The sequence below is a fragment of the Hippichthys cyanospilos genome, chromosome 11 (assembly GCF_059441005.1).
Source record: "Hippichthys cyanospilos isolate Australia breed blue-spotted pipefish chromosome 11, RoL_Hcya_1.0, whole genome shotgun sequence".
NCBI lineage: Eukaryota > Metazoa > Chordata > Actinopteri > Syngnathiformes > Syngnathidae > Hippichthys > Hippichthys cyanospilos.
The window spans coordinates 14,023,908-14,045,724 of record NC_142379.1 but is presented as its reverse complement, the minus strand read 5'-3'; the positions used below and the strand labels follow the sequence as shown (position 1 = coordinate 14,045,724).

The 21,817-nt window shown below is 39.1% G+C and overlaps 3 protein-coding genes across 7 annotated transcripts in view; all 3 read right to left on the bottom strand.

The window, feature by feature from the left end:
- Window positions 1-806: 806 nt before the first annotated feature.
- LOC148416079 (uncharacterized) lies at window positions 807-3,182 on the bottom strand. 3 transcript variants are annotated; one of them, XM_088427967.1, is made up of 7 exons: window positions 3,091-3,182; window positions 2,762-2,831; window positions 2,639-2,671; window positions 2,358-2,552; window positions 1,580-1,723; window positions 1,230-1,297; window positions 807-1,139 (listed from the first exon to the last, which is right to left on the bottom strand). In XM_088427967.1, exons 1-7 carry the CDS (start codon window positions 3,091-3,093, stop codon window positions 1,086-1,088), a joined length of 567 nt encoding a protein of 188 aa, XP_088284093.1. In that variant the 5' UTR covers window positions 3,094-3,182; the 3' UTR covers window positions 807-1,085. The 3 variants fall into 3 exon arrangements, with proteins under 3 accessions (XP_088284093.1, XP_088284091.1, XP_088284092.1); XM_088427965.1 differs by having other exon boundaries at window positions 2,639-2,831; XM_088427966.1 differs by lacking the exon at window positions 3,091-3,182 and having other exon boundaries at window positions 2,639-3,083.
- Window positions 3,183-6,372: 3,190 nt separating this feature from the next.
- Window positions 6,373-14,312, bottom strand: tmem25 (transmembrane protein 25). Of its 2 annotated transcripts, XM_088428492.1 has the most exons (9): window positions 13,853-14,312; window positions 12,638-12,744; window positions 11,143-11,484; window positions 9,790-10,080; window positions 9,580-9,711; window positions 9,479-9,512; window positions 8,353-8,453; window positions 6,997-7,083; window positions 6,373-6,879 (listed from the first exon to the last, which is right to left on the bottom strand). In XM_088428492.1, the coding sequence occupies exons 2-9, from the start codon at window positions 12,717-12,719 to the stop codon at window positions 6,806-6,808; spliced, it is 1,143 nt and encodes a 380-aa protein (XP_088284618.1). In that variant the 5' UTR covers window positions 12,720-12,744; window positions 13,853-14,312; the 3' UTR covers window positions 6,373-6,805. The 2 variants fall into 2 exon arrangements, with proteins under 2 accessions (XP_088284618.1, XP_088284619.1); XM_088428493.1 differs by lacking the exon at window positions 12,638-12,744.
- A 2,457-nt stretch (window positions 14,313-16,769) lies between these two features.
- The window catches only part of sik3 (SIK family kinase 3), a 34,418-nt gene continuing 29,370 nt past the window's right edge, over window positions 16,770-21,817 (bottom strand). For both annotated transcript variants that reach the window (XM_088427498.1, XM_088427500.1), the window contains 5 exons: window positions 20,629-21,398; window positions 20,385-20,539; window positions 19,734-19,863; window positions 19,523-19,649; window positions 16,770-19,365 (listed from right to left, as the gene is read on the bottom strand). In XM_088427498.1, the coding sequence (XP_088283624.1) occupies window positions 19,528-19,649; window positions 19,734-19,863; window positions 20,385-20,539; window positions 20,629-21,398 (1,177 nt within the window). In that variant the 3' untranslated portion in view covers window positions 16,770-19,365; window positions 19,523-19,527. The remainder of the gene's footprint in view (window positions 19,366-19,522; window positions 19,650-19,733; window positions 19,864-20,384; window positions 20,540-20,628; window positions 21,399-21,817) is intronic.

Here is a 21,817-nt window from a genome sequence, read left to right as displayed (position 1 = left end):
TGTACAGTCTGACATTTAGATTTTCATGCTTACACAAGCCGCAATGTGCTTGTCTGTTTGGTTTCTCTCTGCTTATACCATTGTGGATGTTCTAGCATTTTCTTTGGTGTGTTTGGTACATCTGACAATTTGGTGGCTGAAAGTAGACTAAACTGCGCCCGATGCCTATTTTAAGTATTGGCACATTTGGTGTAATGGCAGGCAGACAAATTCTGAGCTTTTCAGACGTGTGCTGGATGTCATCATATTTCATCCAAATTATGACAGAGGAGTCTGTCAAACTTGCTGAGTCATGGCAAAAATTAAATGTATCCTTATTATTGGGTCATTCCGTGTGATTTCATCAAATTTATGAAAATCACTTGACCATCACAGAATTTCTTGAAAAATGTATAAGTTACACTTGTCGATAGACATTTAAAATATAAGGTCTCTACTGTGAATCGTTAGCTCATGAAAAATCCTTCAATGAAGGGTAGATGAGACATTTTTTTTTTTTGCATCATACTATGAAAAGCCAAAACCCTCTCACTTGCACGTCAAGGATGTAGATCAAGTACAACCTAGAATGAGAGGTACTTTAAGTATTCCAAAAAATTGGCTTGTTGAAACAAGGGATGGGATGAGACACAAAACCCACAAGACTTTTGCATGTTGGAATCGATACTAGAAACAGACATTTTTGAACGCTTTTAATGAATTTTCATTCATTTTCATTCATTGAACTCATAAAGGTACAAACCTGGCTCCAGCACACACACACACTCACACAACACACACACACATTAGCAGCGATAATACAGCGATAATTTTTTTTTTTTTTATGTTGCATTCGAACTCTATAGTACTTATTCACATTTGGGTGAATTATTATGTTATGTTATGTAATTATGTTATACTGTAACATCAAGTCTTGTATCTATTATGTTTATTGACATCACTACACAAGAAAAGCAAAAGCAGGTATGAAACTGTTTGCTACAGACATACAAAAAAAGAAAGACACATATATACAGTATGTGCTCAGGAACTGATGCCGAGTTTCAACAAAGCCCACAATTTTATTTGGATATGCCAGCATTCCATCAATGGTCCGAGAGAGCATTGTATATTTCTCTATGACCGCTTTTGTATCTTAGCTGAAGGAAGAAAGAGACATGAACATCAGTTGTTATTCATTTTGTAACAAGAAAATTGTGTATTTATTTAGTTTTTATGAGTTAGTTTACCTCTTGGTAGTCATCATTTAAGACTCTCCTTGGTGTCTCATGTTGAATAAGATGTTTTCTATCTGGGCCTGAAAGAGAAAATACACATAAGTAGTATACATCAGGAAGGTCAAAGAATATCAACGGTGTTTATCCATCCATCCATTCATTCATTCATCCATTTTCTATACCCATTTATCCTCACTAGGATTGCTGGCTTGCTGGTGTCAACAGTGTTCAGTCTTTCTAAATTAGATAATTAACACTTTTCACTTCCCAAAAGCTGAATTTATCATCCTATAAATCCTATACTATCCTATATATACCATCCGATATAAATGTTTGAAACAAAAACTGATTGATGACATTACCTCTGCGTTGAGACATGATTTCATAGGCATGAGCCTGTGATGCAACAAGATAGACAGCCACTCCCAGCACAACGGTGGCCATCAAATTTCCAACAGCTAGACTTGATATGGACACCAGGTCAAGCTCCACGCAGTTATCGCAGGCTGGACAAAACCAAACACAAGTGTGTTCAATGCAAATACTCATCTAATATTTTTCTTTTTCAAAAACATCATGAACATTTCAAATAGAAGAACAAAGAATGGATAGAGGCCCTATATCAGCGGTATCAAACTCATTTTAGCTCAGGAGCTGCATGGAGGAAAATCAATCCTCAAGCGGACCAGCTAGGAAAAAAATCATGCTTAGTATCCTAGAAACAGTTAACAAGATGTAGACTTTTGCTATGCATACCATCCCGGTCCTAGTTTCTCATAATAGCAGTAAACACATTGTTGAAAATTGAAAACGATAAAGTCAAATAACATAATTTTTAGCCCCCAATATATCACAATATAGCATTTTTCCTTAAGTTGCATGAAATAATGGAAAGTTCCCATGATCTTGTTTTTCTGATTTGTTCTTAAAATACATATTTTGGATTAAAACAGATAATGATGCACAAAAATAATCATGCGTTATCATGCATGAGCATGAATTGCGGCTGAGCAGCTCCGGAGGATGTGCGTGTTCGCAGTTTTTTTTTCTTTCAACTGTGAAATAAAATAAACAAGTGAAAATAAAAAGTAGAAACACAAATCAAAATGTTGGAGCAAAGACGCTGGTGTGAGTACTTACATCTGAATTTCACAAAGATTTTCTCTCCAGTTTGTTGTCCCGCTTGATCCATGCAGATGTATTCTCCAGAAAGCTCATCTTTGTATTTTAAAGGGAAAGTTACATTTTTACTATCTTTTGACACAAATTTGCTTCCACCACACAAAATCGTTATTTCCCCAGGTCCGGGTATCACTTGTAACTCTGTGGTCGATCCTGTGAAGAATATAAAACATGAATGAAATCCTAACCCGTTATGAAATGGTGTATTTTCGTTAAATGACAGTTAAAAAGAAACTCACCTCTAGACGTATCTTCAGCACACCGCACAGTCTCTGAAAGATCATTTGAAAAGAATATACCGAGTGCCTCATTAAGATTACTTTTCTCCAAACGCATATGATGACAGAATAGTAAACTCTTACCAGTCAGTGTCCAAACAACCAAAAAAGAAGGTATAACGGTGTAGCTATTCATTGTGTCGTCTGAGTTGTGCTGGTTATAAAAGAGTGAGATGTTTTCATCATTGAGAGCACAGAAGAAAGTGTCATTGCCCAGTGTTGAAATATAATATTAACTAAAAAGCCTACAAAAACTACCTTCACTGTTTGCAGTAAAATTGTGGACAAGCAAGTGATATAAATTTTGAATAAATATTTGGTTGAAATGCATACATGTACTGGACATCAAGGCCAATCTAAACAGAAAGCTAAGTAAGGCAAACACAATACAAGATCGAGATAAATATACCGACCATAAAATTTAAATCAGTCGTGCTCCTGGTGCTGTCACTTTTTCTTCTTATTTCTTGTCTCTGTCTTGAACTGTGTGAGTGGGAGTAGGAAGTGAGTGTGACTCCTTCACTCTGCTTCACTGTGTTTTTCAACATTTCAAATAATATAAAAACAAAACCCCATGCATTTATGTATGTATTTATTTATTTGTTTGTTTGATTGTTTGTTTTAATATACAATGGCAATTGAAATACATTTCAATTTTGTTCTTTATCTAAGAGGGAAAACTTTAAAGATTGCACACACACACACACACTACCACTCACCATACTGCAGTGATACACTGCTACAGTATACTGTGATGGAATTCAGTTCACGTTGTTTATTCCCTTCAAATAGCACCAATTCACAAGAGACATTATCTCTTGACACTTGACATATGGAACAGGTCGAGATCCACACTCCTCACACATTAAAGAAGCAAACAACTGAGCAACTCGGTGTGGGTGGCCATATGCCTCCAGCGGTTGAGTTGAAATGGAGAACCTGAGCAAGTGGACAACGATGCAATGCTGATAGTGTTACATTTGAAGCTCCACACAAGAAGTGCAAGAACAAATGCTTTGTTGAGTAGATATTTACAACATCACTCAGAAACACCAGCTCCTGTGGGCCAAGGTCATCTAACATGAACTGACGCAAAGTGGGAAATTGTTCTGTGGTCTGACGAGTCCACATTTTGAATTGCTTTTAAAGCGTGGCCATCATGTCCCCCGAGCCGGAGTGGAACAGAACTAACCACACAAAGTTCAAAAGCCAGCAACCCTAACCCTAATGAAATGGGTAACTTGCACATCTGGGAGGCACAGAAACATAATTATGTTGCCATCCAAGCAATGTCTTTATCATAGATGTACCTACTTATTTCAGCAAGATGATGCCAAATTGCATTCTGCACATTACTTCAGGCAAACTGGCCTGCCCCTTGAAATTGTTTTGTGCATTATGAAACCTAAATTGCATCAACAAAGACACCAGACCGGTGAATATTTGAGTCTGGATATCAAGCCAAAACAGGACATAATTTCATCTACAAAGCTTCAACAGTGTCCTTAGTTTCCATTTATGAACTGTTATTTTAAAAGGAAAGGTGATGGGATACACTGGTGAACTTAACTCAGCTTATTTGAAATGTGTTGCAGCCATAAAATTCAAAGTTAACGATTCGGTTTTTACTGAAAAAATGTTATGTATTTTTCAGTAAATACATATCATTAAAGTTTTGCCTTCACAGAGTATTCAATTGAATATAGACGGAACATAATTTGCAAATCGTTGTTCTCTGTTTTGATTTACCACAACATCCAACCTTCATCTGAATGGGTTTTTACTGTTGCTACTCAATTTCGCGCTGGCTGCTGGCTCCCCAAAATATTTTTGCACATCCCTAGTGTGCAGTGAGTGTTTTTATTCTCTGGGCGAGCACTTGAGAGAAATGTTTCTATATGAAGAGATATATTTGTTTTCATTTTGTCTGGTACATATGTGGACAGTTTTTGAGGGAGGCCTAAAATGAGGCCTTAAATGATTGACGGTGAAAAAATATCTTTGTACTTTTTAGTCTTTGTTTTACAGTTACTCAAGTAAAAAGTGTAACCAATACTTTTACTTTTTTATTAGAGTTTTACACACGCTTCTGCACTTCTACTTCAGTACTTAATGGTGGACGCAATGCAGTGGTGGGCCATCAGAGCCAGCAAGGCCTTCTCGATAACCTGACATCATTATCATAATTACAATAAAAGTCTTTTTTTTCCCTATATATATATATATATATATATATATATATATATATATATATATATATATATATATATATATATATATATATATATTCTCTTTGTGTCTTATTATATCCATTTAGTTAAGCTCTTTCCAATGTTAATGTTTTAGGTTAGAGTTTTTAGCCAATCATAATCCAGCTAACTTGTGTTGCCAGGCTGTATGAAATCTGTCCGAGGCCTTCACAATCAACAGTTGTGGGCGTCTGTTGACTGTGAGTGAAAGTGTACATGGAGTTAATAGACAGTTGTAATAGCCAAATAGTCATTTGAAGTCTTATTGAGGAAAGAAAGAAGTGCAAGCATTTTATTGATATATTTTTTCATATGATTTTGTCATTTTATTTTGTTCATACCTAATTAATGGTAAATTAATAAAATGACATTCTTATATTAATCAGCGATTTGTGATTTAGCGTCCAATGTAGTTAAAGCTTGCCTGCTCTTGGTGGACTTAATAAAACTTTGTGGACACAAAATTTTAAATTTCCTTTTGTTTTTAAGTTTTGACAGTTTCACATATAGTGATAAGTTTCGCGCAACATCTAGTTCTCCGCTTCCTCGAATTGTGTCCTCTGCGTGCTCAGTGTGGCACACACTTTACGAATGTGCCACAAATCCAGCCAATCAGAGGTACTAAAAGTACATTGATTGACTGCTTGGTTTCCTGTTAAACTGCTTGCTGTGTTCTCCCTGAAAGAGCAAACGAGATAGTGTCACTATGGACTTCGGTGGGTCTGGTGGGACTTCGGGTCTGGAAGCAGGAGCAAGTACTACAATGTAGAATGTAGAACAGTAAAACAAAACAAAAAACAAACAAACAAAAAAATACTAAATGTAACTTTTGAGTCAACCTACTGCGTCAGCACTGCTTATTTGATTTGTGAAACAGCGAGGCAAAGTTGGTTAGTCGCTTGACATTCGGCGGGAACCGTCTACAAATTACACATTTACAATTTAAACCAAATAAGCACTTTCAAATATTATTCTCCTGTTGCTTCTCTGGCAAACTGCATTTTCCCTCCCAAGTGCATCAGAGATGTTGCAGGAAGCTTAAACGTTCACCCACACACAGCACAATGCAGCTTCCTGTCTGAACGGCTGCATCAAACCCAGTGAGACAGCACCTGGTGGTCTTTACTCACACACACACACACACACACACACACACACACACACGCACACACACACACACACACACACACACACGCACACACACACACACACACATTCATGTACATATCATGGAAATCAAACAAGCAATATGATTCTGCAGTTGTTGTTCTGGCTTTAGAAATGCTGTTCATACACAACGTAATCATGAAGCTTAACAGTACAAAAGCCTCAAAAGCTCGACTTGAACGTTTCAGCGCAGATCACCGACGGTCCCAACCAGAAAAATATTTTTAGCACCTCCCTGCGGATGTGATTAGAACCACAGTCTAAATGAACAGTCCCATGTTGACTTTGAGTGTTTTATATGCATACACATATTGTATAGGTATTCACATGTAAACTGTCATACAGTGCATGATATTTTTATATATGGTTTTAGAAATAAATTCATTTTCGCATCGAAACAATTTGTAAAATCTCACACGGTATTACCATTCTGGAGTGTGCATAGCAGAACAAATGCATTCCTTTTATAAGACCAGGTAAGAGAATACTACAAGAAAATGGTTATAGATGGCGTTGAAATACATAATTTCAGGACATCACACACATTTTGTCGATACAGTTGTTGAAGCCTTGTGTGATCCAATGACAATTGGACAATTGTGCGAGCCATCTTGACGACTGTATCAAGGACAAATGTTTGATGACAAATGGCAGAGTCTCTGGTCAAATAGTCATGCATGCAGTTGTATAGCTCTTGAGTTGCCCTTGAAAGTCAGAGCCAGATCTCCTCACTACTCGTGCTGTTGACCTTGTAGATGTACCCCACCATTGGATATCTGGCGAAGCCTAGCAGTGGCAGGAGAACAAGACTGGACAATTAAAGAAATTAGCATAATTCTATTTGTTTATATTACAACCACACTTTGAAATATGAGCGTAGTAAATGCAAATGAGGCACCTGACCTCTGGCAGCATAGGCCAAAGACAGATCTTCCTCCTCCTCATCTTTTTGCTTCTCACCCACACTGATTTGCTGGATGTTCTCTCGTGCTTTGAAAAGCATGTATGAGCAATGGAGCAAAAAAAAAAAAACAGCGTAAGCAAGTTGTAGAGTTTGATGGAAAATCATTTTCGTGAAAGTAGATCGACTCAATGGTGATAGTTCAGTTGTATAGTTGCATATTTCAAACCAGTGGTTCTCAACCTTTTTTCAGTGGTGTACCGCCTGTGAAATATCTTTTTAGCCAAGTGCCCCTTTAAGCAGTGCAAAGCATTGTTCGGTTAAAATATAAAAAAGAAGACTTAAAACATGCCATCGGTGTCTGATTTATTCAATTTTAGGCTCCTAGAAACTTCATATGTATTGGTTCACAAAATAATTATCAAAAAGTGTCTTTTTTTTGTATCATAGAAGAAATCTGTTGTCAAAAAGAAATAACTTAATTATAAATAAATACTTTTCCACAAAAAATAATCAACAAAGTGTCAGACCTGTTCTCAAAAAGAAATCATTATAAATAAATATTTGTCCACAGAAAAAATATTCAACTTAATGTGTCCTCTTTTGGTATCATAATAGAGATGCGTTCACAAAAGTAAATCAACAAGTAACTTGACAGGTAACGAGAGGTGGCACCTAACAAGAAGGTTCTAACTATTATAGTATGGGGGAGAATCTGGCTTTTTACAAAAATGAAGTCGAATAACTTTCTGAACATAAAATGTGTTTTATGAACGTAGACTTTCCTGAAAAAAATGTATTCAATACTGTAGTTATTTTTAAAGGATTTTTGTGTTTGTTTGTTTGTTTGTTTTATATAAATCGGGGGTAGCCCATGACGTTCCTTCAAGTAGCCCCAGGGGTACAAGTACCCCCATTTAAGAACCACTGTTTTAAACTATTCAATTATACTTCATAGGAAATGTGTAAATATAGGTGACATCCCAAAAGATAGGTATAAAGTTTACACACCTCTGCTCAAAGAACAACCAATTATTTTAGACTTTTTGACCATAAATTTGAACAATAAACAATGATAATAATAAAAAAAAAAAAAATGGCTTTGGCAGGCGAAGTAAAAACTACAGCTGAATAATTTGATTGCACAAGTGTTCACACTCTTATTATTGGGATGTGGCTGCATTCCGAAATAACCAATCAAAATCAAATGAAAAGGGGGCCCTTAGTCCATAATGTCCAAAATGTTTTATACTGTTCCATGCAAAAGTCTTGGAAATGAAACATTCTCCATCTTAATCTGTTGAACATGTTCATGAGTGAGTTGGAATTGAACCCAAGAGACTTGAGGCAAGACTTACCCTTTTTTAAAGTGCTGAGGTCATTGAGCTGCATATTGGAAGGAAGTGACATGTTCTCTCTGGGGATGTAATATCGCTCTGCTTTCAGGTTGGTTGATTCACTGTGCAGGTAATACACTAAATGTAGTGTAGTTCATATGGTCTGATGCAAGTACACAACATATTCATGAAGGAACACGAATAGCCCATCTCTTTTAAGTGTACCCGCGGTGCTGAGACGCATCACTTGTATTAAAACAAGATTACAAAAGCTGGGAAACATATTTGTTGAGACAACATGTGGGCAGCAGGGCAGTCAGTGCCTTCAATTCATGAGTATTGTCTGGAAAAAACGTGAGACTGATTCAGATTTGAATAGTGACTTTATGCCACATCACATCTCTGCCCCCTGCTGACAAATGTGGTTGTCCACATGTAGTCTCATCAAATGCTTTCCAAGTTTTATGAGCTTGCATTAATACAACCAGAGAAACCAGCAGGTGTATTTTAAATTTGAATTTCAATTTAAATAATCAATTATTTTCGTGCTTTATTACCAAAAGTAATGGATTATTTGAGTACTTAATTTCCTTTCGTATCAGCCAATTTTGCGGCCTCCTTTAGCCTAACACTTGAATAAAATCCAAAGAAATGTAAAGCAGTACATGGGATTGAAAGTCTGTTTTTTTTTAAAAAAATAAAGTATGTCTTTGGGATGGAATGAGTTAATAAGGGTTGTAAAATGGCATTATGCTCATATTCTATCAACGATAAATTTGAGGCGGGGAATGATGGGCTAGCACAGGGGTGTCAAACTCATTTTTATCGTGGGCCTCATTGAGGTTACTGTTTCTATCGGGGGGCTGTTATGACTGTAAAGTCAAATGCATTTTAAGTACAGTATGATCTTTAAAAAATTACTTAGAATTGAAATTAGAGGACAGTTGAAGAAAAACATTTAAAAGGGGTATTGGAAACAAAAAATGCTTGGTTTCCAAAACGTTTTAAAAGTTGAAGACAACTTGCAAATTTGTTTTTTTAGTCAGAAACTTGAAGCCATAATTAGTATTTTGTGGGCCACATAAAATGATGTGGCGGCCGGATCTGGCCCCCAGGCCTTGAGTTTGACACCTGTCGTCTATGTTACCTTTTCTTAGTCATCAGAATCTCCACTGGCTCATCTGTAACACAAAATAAATTAGGTTCCACTGCTACAGCATTGTTACAAACATACAAGGGACTTGTTACCAATGGACTTGCTCGTTGTTTTTTGCATGAGGCAGAGGACTATCAGGCTGAGGATAAGAAGGGCCATAAAGGCCATTGATCCTCCAGTTACGATCCCCAGCATCGGCACTTCCACACGAGACTGCAGCAATTCTGGAGAAGAGACAAGAAAGACTTTCAAAAACCGCCTATGTTAGTGAACGTTGGTCCCGATTACCGCCAGTCAACGACCTGCCAGGGTGAGGTTGCTTTGCGTCGTGCCCACACTGTTGCTGGCATTCAGCGAGAGATTTCCTGATAGGCCAGTCACAGAGACTTTCAGTGTGTGATTGGTCAGCCAGGGGTAGCCGTGCGAGTCGAGGATGAGAATGTCTGAAGCGTTAGCGACCAGTAGACCAGACTGGTCGGCGAAGGTGAAGGTAGCAGGCGGGTTGGACTGAACCAGTGCAAAGAGGACTAACAAAAGGCCGAGGTCGGAGGTTTCACTGGAGTGTGCGCTGACCCTGACGATCTCAGGCTGAACTACAAAATAGAGCAAAGGGTTACAAATAGAAACGATAGCATTCTTTAGCCTTTACCTCAGTCAATAATGTAACAGAAGAGATATGGGCCTAAAGTAGGCAACAATGCCAATCTGTATGTATTAATCAGCCAAAGTTGCAACTTCATGTTCTTTGGCTTCTCATGAATAGTTCCTGGAGTTGGTCAAGCATGATTGTATCTTTCATTGATCGTGTTTGAGAGGTGATGGGCCTCTTCGAAGGCTTTTCATTGGCATACTGCTCACGAAAAAGAGCCATTCAAAAGTTTCAGCTGACTTGTGTGGTTTGCAAATCTCCCCATGCTTGTTTGGAGTTTCCATCCCAAACTCATGCATTATAGATTTAATTGAAGCCTTTAAATTGTCAACAGGTATATACATAGGGGAAAATGTGTCCTGACTACAATTGTCTATGGTGTACCTCACGAAGGTCAGATGGGATTTCACTCCCAACCCAAGTACGCACAGAATGGGATACTGCAATTTTTTACAGTAGAGGTAGAAGAATTTGTTTTGTAGTTGTTATTGTGTTAGTTTGACAAGTAAAAAACAAACTAGTTTAGTGCTTGGCAGGGGTAACAAACTTTTTTTTGTTATTATTGCTGATCACTTTTGAAGCTGATTCTAGAACAGGAGTGGGCAAAGTCTTTGCCTCGAGAGCCGTAAAGGGTTCTAAAATTTGAAAAAAGGGCCAGACCAGCAGGGGATGGATGGACTGTTTTGATAATCCACCCCATAAAAGAAAAAAAAATGGGATATCTGGAAAAAATGTGCTTTGATTTCAATAGAAAATGAACAAAAGCATTACAACAGTGTTTTCCAAGTCTCATGTATTAAACTATTTATTGTAATGACTCTCCTCTGATTGTTAATTTCTTAAAAGTTCAAGCTTAGCAGGCAGCATATGCCCCCCAGGCCTTAGTTTGCTCATACCTGGTCTAGAAGGAAATAATGGATGTGAGAGGTGCTGTTCTAATGCTTAAAATAGATACATCAAATAAATACATTGTAGCAGAGGAAGGAAATATGTAGATAACACTTACATTGAACATTGAGTGTGACTGTAGCATTGTAGCTCTCCCCCGATTTGGGGTTGAGTGCCACACACACCAGCTCTCTGTCCCATTTTCTGGCCCGCAGTGAGAATGTGCTGTTGTGATTGGCTCCCAATCTCGTGAGCTCAGAGTCTTTATGCCGCTTCCTCACCTGCCCCCCTTTGGGAGAGACTGTCTTCTGCCGCTCGCCATTTAAGTACCAGGAAAGCAAAGTAGGCACAGGTGTGTGCCAACCATCTGAATGACAGTTGAACCTGCGTGTCATGTTTTCTCTTAATGTTATCACTGTTTGACGATGTCCATTTATTGTGGGGGCGGGTTCAACAGCACCTGTGGGTACAGAAAGTTGATTGTTTTTTCCTTTTCCTTTTATCTGAAGTAAAATAAATATTCAATGAGGGATGGATTCATGATTTTTAGATACATACTCTAAGGTTTAATTATGCATGCAAATTTTGAGTGCTATATTAACACCCGGTGGAAATTTTGACCCAACTTTGATGTTTTTGATGTGTGACATCAAAGGAAAAGCATACCAAAAAAAAACATTGGGAGGCTAAAATATCTCATAGATTGTCAAAACATGATGATTTTCAATACGCCACCCTTCTAAATGCTTGCAAATGGAAGGATGAGAGGTACAAATTTAACCCATGGTGGGCTCATTTACTGACATTCAAAATTGGAAATATTGTCAGTTTTGGACATATTGGAAACTCAATGCTTTATCATGCATTTCCAGCGATTTTTGCATTCATCCTTTCAACGACAACTTGCGAACTGGGCGTAATAGAAATTTTTGTGTTGACACCCAAAACAACTGGGTGGCGCCAACTTATGACATTTGCAAGCTTTTCAATGACTTTGACGATTGGCTTAGCCTGGACTACCAAAATGCCATAAAAAAAAAAAAAAACTTCATAAGTTATGATACTCTAATTATGACATAATAGATATTCCTATTCCAATGTCATGAATATATAAACATACAGTATAGTTCATTTTTCTTTTAGCACATTTTTAAACATATAGGTACGTTCCCCTCCAAAAGAAAATTAGATATGTATGGATAGGGCTGATGCCACTGAACATTTTGAGGGGTCAAAAGTATGTCCAGTCCAAGTTAGGTGATGATAAGGCCAGGTTAGTGAAAAATGCCCAGACACCCAGGGATTAATGTAGCAAACTAATTCTGGTGGGGAAAAAAAAAATCTAGTATCTGTGAAAACAAATCTAGTACCCGTGAAAAAAGATCCTAATAATTTAGAAAGCTTTAACCAAAGATGATAGGATTAGTCAAAGCATTCAACAAATGTGTGATGTGCTTCATGCCTCACCAAGACATCATACTTTATGTATCATGTGTTTGGAACCACACAGAAAAAAAATCAATTATTCAAAATGTTTTAACTTGTCATATAGATCAAGGAAGAGCATTTATGTTTGACATGCATGACAGCAGTCAAGTAAGAGCATATATCACCTGCCCAAGATAAGGCCAGTGTGTGAAGAAAGACCAGGGCCTGGGAGCCTGATGACCACCTTCTCTTGCAAACATTACCCATGTTTGTACAACACACAAAAAACTACCTGTAGGGAGAGATTGCGTTTGTTATTTAATACAGGCAACTACACTACTTCGCAAATCTTTGTGAGCCAAGGGATATTTTACATAAGAAAAAATGATTGGAGCAACACCTTTTGAAATAAAAATGAACTACAGGTAATCTAGTTTTTCAGAAAAATGTATACATTTGTATACAAGACTAAATTGATTACCGTAGGTCAGTTGGTATTGTTCCAGATTGGTAGTGGTTGAGCAGTTATTATTCTGTTGAATGTAGAATAATGGATAGATGCACAGGTTACAATATTTAGATTCTGTTGTGGCTATACAACACTGGCTACTAAAAGGAAAAAGGGCATGAGAAATGTACCAAATAAATGTTCCTTTCTTTTAAGAGTTTCCCCGAATCCTGTGCCAATGTCAACCTGCACCAAAAAAAAAAAAAAAAAAAAAAAAGAGCAAAGAATCCATGCCCTAAAAATTACAGGTCATCCAATTTCCTTAAAAGAAGTGTTTTTTAATCTTTTTTTTTTTTTTTTGCTATTTTGAAGGGTCAAGTGTTAACTCATCGCTCATCAGGTAATTTTCTAAAAACTAAATGCGTGAATTGACTTAAAAAAAAAACAGTGACCCTGTGATCTCACAGGAGTGAGTGCTTACTGCTAGCCTTGTTGTTAGCATTCACTACTTTTGAAAAACACTGACGCTGCTAGTTACTACTTGTTCGGAGTGGTTATAATACAAGCTTTTATGATAAAGTATTTGAAGTCAGTAGATGATTTGCTGTGAGAAACACAAAGGAGAATGTTTTAAAAGGGTTTTTCATTTAAAAAAAAAACATATTTGTTGTGATTGTGTATCATTTAAATGCAGAGACTCTCATTGCTATTTAGATCATTTGATCATTATAAGGCGTTTTGATGCCATCATGAAAATAAACACAATGACAAACAAGGAAATGTTCTGCACCCACTGGACCTCCAGCAGTTGATCCACAAATAATCCAGAAGGGCAGTGCAAATTACTGCAAAGGCCCACAAGGATATAAAAGGCTGCATGCAGGCTAGTACAGATGTTTGTGCTTAACACATTTCGACCCAAATCTTCTATCACACTCACACACGGTGTTACCTCAGGCCGTTTTGCAGACTCTGCTGCGATTCCGCCTGCCGGAGCTCCATGGCAGCAGAGGAGGGAAGGATGGTGATGAGAGGAAGGCAGCCTCTCTGACTCAGCCACTCTCCCATCTGTGTCCACTCATAGTCAAACACGCATGCACAAACACACACACGCACGCACGCACAATCACAGACAAGTACGCACGCACTCCTCTGCGGGATATGGCATCTCCAGTAGCAGCATCCACTCACTGGTAAAGCTAGCTGACTCAGGAAGTCACGCCGCTGCTAAGAGGAGGTGAGAGCGGGAGGGTGAAGGAAGAGACAAGCAGCCGAAAGGATGAAGGGGAAGAGGAATAAAGCAGAGGCGAAAAGAAGGTATTGCTCTGTGGTGGGAGGAAAGGAAGGAGGTGGAGACTTATTGAACTGCGGTGAACAGCAGAATAAAACAAACATAGCATTTTTGACCATCAAATTACCACTAATGCACACCACTCACTTGTTCAGTGTTCCATTATTTTAGACTGGAATGTCTCTGCAATGCAGTTGAACAGACATAAGCAGCAGCATTCAGAAAACTCCGGCGGGAAAAGCTCATATACATTTTATTCCTGAAGCATCTTCTGCCTAAGTTTCTTTGTTTTAATGTTGCTATGTGTGGGATTTATAGCATAAAATTGTTGCAATAGGTTTGCCTTTTGGCGTTGTGGCCTAATGGTGACTAAAAAGCTTGATCATGGATTTTCTATCTAAAATCCATTTGGCTACACAAAATATAAATTAAGAGGATAAATGTATATGTAGAAATAATAAATAAATTAAATACATGCTCAAATCAATAAATATTTATGATATTTTAAAGGTTTGACGCAGTTTTGTTTTTATTTTTTCTTCAATTTATTGAAACATTATTTTTATCCATTTTTATCTTAAAGTTTCATCTTTTCATACTTTATATTTTATTTACATGGCATTCCGAATGAATTAACATCCATGAATTCCATCCATCCATCCATCCATCCATCCATCCATCCATCCATCCATCCATCCATCCATCCACCCATCCATCCACAGGCTCTTATCCTCACTAGGGTTGCTGTCTTGCTGGTGCTCAACCCAGCCATCTTTGGGCAGTAGGCAGGGGACAGCCTGAACTGGTTTTCAGACAATTGCAGATAAACGAGCACAAAAGTGGTAATTTGTGGCGGTAACTCAATCATGTCGCACAAACATTTGTTTAAATATAATTATATATATATATATATATATATATATATATATATATATATATATATATATATATATATATATATATATATATATATATATATATATATATACGTGTTCACAAACAAAAGATTAAGATGAGATTTATTCAGCGTGAAGAAGTCATCAAGCACTCCAGTTTGTATTGTTTACTCATATCTGTGTTATCTTATTTTGAAATATTTGCTTTAATCTCAAAGGCCACTCTGTTTTTTCTTGTTTACGTTATGTTTGTCGTTTAGTTTTTTGTGGTGTTTGTGTTAGCCAAGGTTGTTACGTTCAAGGTTGTTACTTTCATTTCAAGAAAATAACTAGCAGATTGACTCAAAGTTTGAGGCCATCTTTGTTCACATGCAGGGGCATTAAGAATATATTTACATTCATATTTAATGTTAAGAATTCTTCAAGCTCTTTAGTTTTTAATGTTCAGTTATATCTTACTTTAAGAATGTGTACTTTTAGTCTGGAAGGCCATGCTACATTTATGTTTGTTGTTTTTACTTACCCAAAACTGTTTGTGTTGCATCACATTTCGTATCCCGTTGCACCAAAAACATCCTATAGATGAATGACCTCCACATAGTCGATGTGAACCAAGCATTTTTTTTTTCCCAACCCACGGAGAGCTGCAAAATGAAAGAGCCACTTTTGGCTCTGGAGCCACCGGTTGCTGACCACTGGGCTTGACAATCTGTCAATCAGCTTACGGGTACTCCTACAAAACACGTGATTGGCTTCCGGCACAATATCGGCCATGAGGGCAGGAGTGGATTACAACTCCTGCCCTCATTGGTCGATGTTGCAACAATGGTCAATTGATGGATTGTCTGGCCAATCAATCTTATCAAAGCCGTTGACTGCCTCCAGCAAGCAGTCTCCACCTCACACGCTCAAGGGAGAACAAGCTGTCCAAGCTGTTGCTATACCTTAAGGCAGCAGTCTCCAAGTGAAACTCATACAACGCAGGCGGAAGGAGTAAATTGAGGACAAAACAGAGCATCGGGAAAATGTTACAATTTCTAATAAATTGGAATTTTGAGTCTAAAATCTGCGTGTTATAATAATTGGTCTCCTACAGATTCCACTCTAGGTCGACGTCTAGGGGTCGTTACTCTGAGCGCAACTCCGGCCCGCTGTGTTCCCCGACTACAGCCAATGGATGGAAACGAGAAGGGATAACAGTAGTTACTGTTTTAGGTTTATTGATTAAAGATTTATGTGAATGTTTACTACAATAATCTTTATCTCAAATATGTAAACTATAAATACAGTACCTGTACTTCTGAAAAATTCTGATACACACATAGACATGCATGAAAATTAGTGAAGGTCCTCCTTCGTAGATTTCACTTTTTGCGGGGGGGGGGGGGGGGGGGGGGGGGTGTTAAATCCCCGTGAACCACGAAAAATGAGTAAACACTATATTTCACACAGCTTTAAGTCCATCTGGCTTCTGTTTGATGTCGTGCTCGAGGGTCACACTTACGGTGTTAATTGGTCCCTTCATCTGGCACGTATATGTACATACATACATATTTACATGTATATAAGTAAATGGGGCCACATGAAAGAGATAACTGAGAGTAAAATGTTAACATTTCTTATCGCTTAATTCCTGAAACAGTACAGTATAAAAAAACAGAACACACGCACACACACATCGATGCCATTTTAAAGTATTTATTTATATATATATTTTATCTTAGTTTAGTTGATAATCTTTTTAAACATTGTTGCACTTTAGTATTTTTGTACTCAACATAAATTCAAAATTAAAAACTAAGGCAAAAATGAAAAGAGAAAAATAAGAGTGGAGCAGAGCCGACTTGAAGAGAAGGAAAGGCTGAGATGAAAAGTACACACACACTAGAGGGCGGCATCAAGGAGGCAAAACAGAAAAGAGGAAACTCGTAGATTCAGTCTTGATGTGTGAAGCAGCTCTCCCCCACTCTGCCTGAATCGTGTGCAGCGCTTCCCATTCACTGGCACGGAGTCTTGCGATAGGTCCCCAGCCCTGGGTTTAATTTCATGTCCAACTTGCATGTCTTTTATTCCACTCGTCTCCTCCTCAGTGCTCTCGGGTATGGCGCCGACTTGGTGCAGCAGCCAGCAGCACAAATCTGAGAGAGGAATCAAGGCGAGTTGGGTGAATTGGAACCTTTGTAAATGTTCATAGAATCTTGGTAGGACGTTGCAGAGTGCAAATGGAAAGCATGAGCGCAGCATGACACCAATGACTGCGGTTTCAATGTCAACTGTGCAGCCTGGTATTGTGCAATTGGGCCAGTACAAACATTTGTGAGGAGATCCAAAGGTCTTTTCACTGCGACAGTTTTTAGTTGGATTTACAGAAGGGAAAATAGGACATCCAAGCAGGAACACAGGATAAGAGGTTTTGTTAAGAAATGTTCTATTGCGGTCACGTGTTAGTTTCAATCAAGCATGTTTAAGCCTGCCAACAGCTTACAGCACTTTGGTGTCTTAAAGGTGAGCTCAATATCACCGCGCCTAATAAATCTTAAATTAACGTGCTGTGACACACTCAATTTAGGTTTAAAGACAATCTTCGAGTATGTTTCTTTTTGATCATTTTGGCAATGAGTCCATCGTCCAGGTCTATCAACAATTTAAAGTAAAGAGTCAAACAGTGCCATCCAGGTGACATGGTATAGTAAAAGGTAGCTGAGGGATCACAGCAGAGGAAAAAAATAAAAACAACAACATGGTGTCTTCATATTTGCTGTGTTTTGGATGATATGTCAATTTACTCCCTTTAGATTTCTGCTTGGTATTTTTCCTTGAGTATCAAGTCTGTAGCACCCAAACCAACCCAGACAAAGCCGATAACCTGACCCTGTGTAGCCCGCCACCACTATCGCAAAACAAAAACAGGCGCAACAGAAATACAAATGACATCAACAAAAGAAATACCGGTACTTCAGAAGCAACACAAATTATTAGTCTCCTCTTATTCAAGTGTCTCAATATGATATTTCAATAAACATAAACAATCGTTTTAAGACATAGAAAGAGCTCTATCTCTCTTCTCTGTCCTCTTTTGGCAGGAAATTTTAAGAGTCACAAAACAAAACGAGTAAACATTTTGAAAACATTGAAAAATTAAAATTGAAAAATTATTAAAAAAAAAAAAGCCTCCCAAACGTCTAAAAACAAAAACAAATTGCAGAAATTGTAAAAGCGTTCTTCTATACATGGCATCGCTGTACAAGGAGCAAAAATCTGGTAAAGCTTCACAATGTAATGTAATACACTGTCACAGACATGAGAGAGAGGTTTGGGAGACAAGACAACAGGAGGCGAGAAAAAAAATAAGGATGGAGTGGTGTTGGGGGAATCCAAAAAGTAGCAAGACATCATGAAAGAGGAAGAAGGAAAAGGTTGTGTAACTCCAAAGTGCAGAATTAAGTTACTTACTCTTGTTGTCATCCTTGCAACAAAAAGCTGTTTTTCTATAATGTCATCAACATTTTACTGGAAACCATGATAACAACTGTAACAATATTGACCATTATGTCTAACATGGACATTACTATTTGACAATAAAATGTATATATATTAAAAAAAAAAAAGGGGTAGGTGGGTGACGGCGAGACCAAAAAATAAAAAAGGAAAAAGCTGGTTTGTCCTCTGTGTAAATGACACCGAGCACGGTCTTTGGATGGAGCGATGGCGGCCGACTCCAAACACCGATGCAGAGATTCTCGTTCAGTCTGAAAAGCCTCTGCAGTCTGCAAGTGGGAGGGGTAGAGGGGGGAGCAGAGCGGTGTGCAGCTTTAAGAGTCCTTTTTTTCTCCACGCCTCTCATTGAGCAGTGTGCGCAAAAATGATCACACACACGCATTGTGAATACTTTGGATCTGTTGCAGCAGTGTGTCCATTTCTTTGTGTCTTTGGAAGTCAAAGCGGCTCCCGGCGGCCAATGAGGCACAAAGCAATGTGCGCATGAAGGGTGAGAAGAGGTTGCTGTAGAGTGGGACAGTCATGGTAAAGAATGATCCACTGGTAACAAATGATTGATGTTTGTGCAGGAAATGGTGGCGCGTTGACATTTTGAACACCGACTGATTCAACTGTGATGTTATGTCAACACTCGCGTCCCGTCCCTCCCCACCTCCCGCCTCCCCCGACGAACAAATGGTGAAGGATGGATGATGGTGGTTTGGCATGATGCAGCTCAACTCAAGTCAACACAAGTCAGGATGCTTGACATAGACCACTGTACACAGGATACACCGCATCCTGTCAAGAAAAGAGAAACAAGGAAATCATTTACACATGCTTCAAAACAAAGCATAAATTGTGCCACTTCTTAGCTTTCTCTGATATGTGTAACAGGATTGGGATTTTAATCGTCCATGTCCAAAATTGCGCCTGGCCCGACGAAAGGATTACGTACCATTGCTAGACCCCAGCCTGCTCCATGCTGTACTGCAAGTCAGGGGGCTTATAGCTTAGAAGCATATCTGTGGTGCAAGAAGAGGGATAGCAGGTCGCCGCGTGGAGGTCCCCTTCAACGTCACATACTGCTTGAGATAGACATTTTATTGCAGGTATGGATTTTTTTTAAAGTCAATAATGTTTTAGCTAATTGCATTTTTACTGCTGACCTGACTCTTCCCGCTGGTGCAGCTGCTGGCTTCCTGACAGTGACGTTTGGCTGAGAATGTCTGACATGCGAGCAGAACTTAGCGCCTTCCCAGCCAACAAGCTCATCCCAGACATGGGGTCAGCTTGATCCTGGACAGAAGTTTACATTTCACCAAACTGTGTTTGAAATAAGACAAAACTGAACGTACAGTAAATCATGAAGCATATTTGGAGGCCTTTGTTGGGATAGTCCTCCATTTTGCCATTTTCAGAAGCAAATATCCTTTTGTCTATAAATAAATTGATGACTTTTTTTTCATGTACAATTGATACTTTTAAAAACCCATTTTGCGTCTTGTTAACTGAAAATGGCATCACATGTACTGGAGGTTGAGGTAAAGAATCCCAACTCAGCTTATGAATGTCATAAGGCCAACACGTGGGCAGTGATTGGTCATAACTAGACTTGAGCACATGTGATGTCATTTTCAGTCAGCAGAAAGTGGAAAAAGTGAACATTGTCAACTTGATTACAGACAAACTACGCATTTTTAGCTCCTGAAAACTGCTAAATATGCATACTGCCCCTTTAAAATTTCACGGGATGTCATTTCAAAATTGAGTATTACAATTCTAGTTTGTCCTGTGTGGCAGTGTATATAGTCACTCACATATGCATCATCACAGGTTTGAATGGTGTGGTGACGCTGAAGTTGCCCTCGGGACCTGTAAGCTTCTCCCTGCTGGCCTCGCGAATAGCCCAAGCCGTTATGATCAGGCACCTCCATAGCTTGCCCTGTCTGTCTGCATTCTACATGCTCTGAGTCTGAAAACACAATTGGTACGCACACTTATCGTGACCTTAACCATGGGGAAATTACACCACGAACTCTAGTTAGTGGTCGTAAAACCAACCTCTATTTGCTGGAGGACTCAGACTGATAAAGCCGCGTCTGTGTGTGGGGGAATTGTATGGAGGAGTGCTGCCCCGAGGAGGGCTCAGGAGCTCATGACCTTCTCCCGCTTTTGCCAGCAGGCCTTCGTGCGTATGATGGTAACCAGGTGGGACCTCATCTTCCTCCATGCTCTCAGAGTGGGGCAAGCTTGGACAAGGTGCTTGGGCAGGGTGCTGTTGCGGCTGGACTTCGGGCGGTCGGATCTGGAGGAGGTGGTGGTAGTGTTTGCCTGCTGGGGAACTTTGAGAGGGCTGAGGTTCCAAACTTTCACCCTGGCTCAGCTGGCGAAGAAGTAACATCTCTCCGTATTCTGGTGTTGTACTAGTGGGTGGTGTTGGGGGCGCAGGACATGAGCGGGGGCTCTGCCTCTTTAACAGTGCAGCCAGGTCCTGCGGTGGTAACCGAGGATCTGCATGGCCTGTTAAAGAGTGGCGGGGGGACAGGAGCCCCTGTAGAGTAGGCGTAACATGCTGTTGAGGGGGACGATAGTCCAGTGGAGTTGGAGAGAGTAACGCTTGCTGTAGTGCTGATGGGGTGCCGTAATTGCCGGTTCCCAAAGCCCCACTCTGGTAGCCTTCCAGTCCGGGTACATTGAGAGAGGCCCCCTGCAGGTAAGGGCTATAAGAGCTCAGCACTCCAGGGGCACCGCGAGTGGCTACATCACCAGAAAAAAGGTTGGGATTGAATTGAGCCTGCTCATAGGTTGATGTGAAACGTCCAAGGCTACGACTGGAAAGGAGAACAGGAAAGGGCAAATTTAACAAATCAAACATCACACCAAGTTCGCACTAAAATTTTACTTTGGTAAACAATGTAGAGCCGGTCACAACATCACTCAATATGGGAGGCTAACTAAATTGGTCAGATCTTTGCCCACACTCATAATTTCACTGATTGGTCCACTTTACTGAGAGACAGGAAAGGGTAGTTACACATTCTCTCAGGAAAGGCAGAACAGAGGTGTGCACGTCTGAAACACAATACAAATCTCCTACTGAAACTGTCGACATGTCTACGTGCGTGGCCACAACACGTACTGTACATCCACTCACCAAAGAAACGGAGGTGGCGCAAGCGCTGTTGTTGTCATCCGATTAGTATCCATGGAGGCTTTTTCACTTACTGTTTTGTCAGTGCTAGCAAATAAT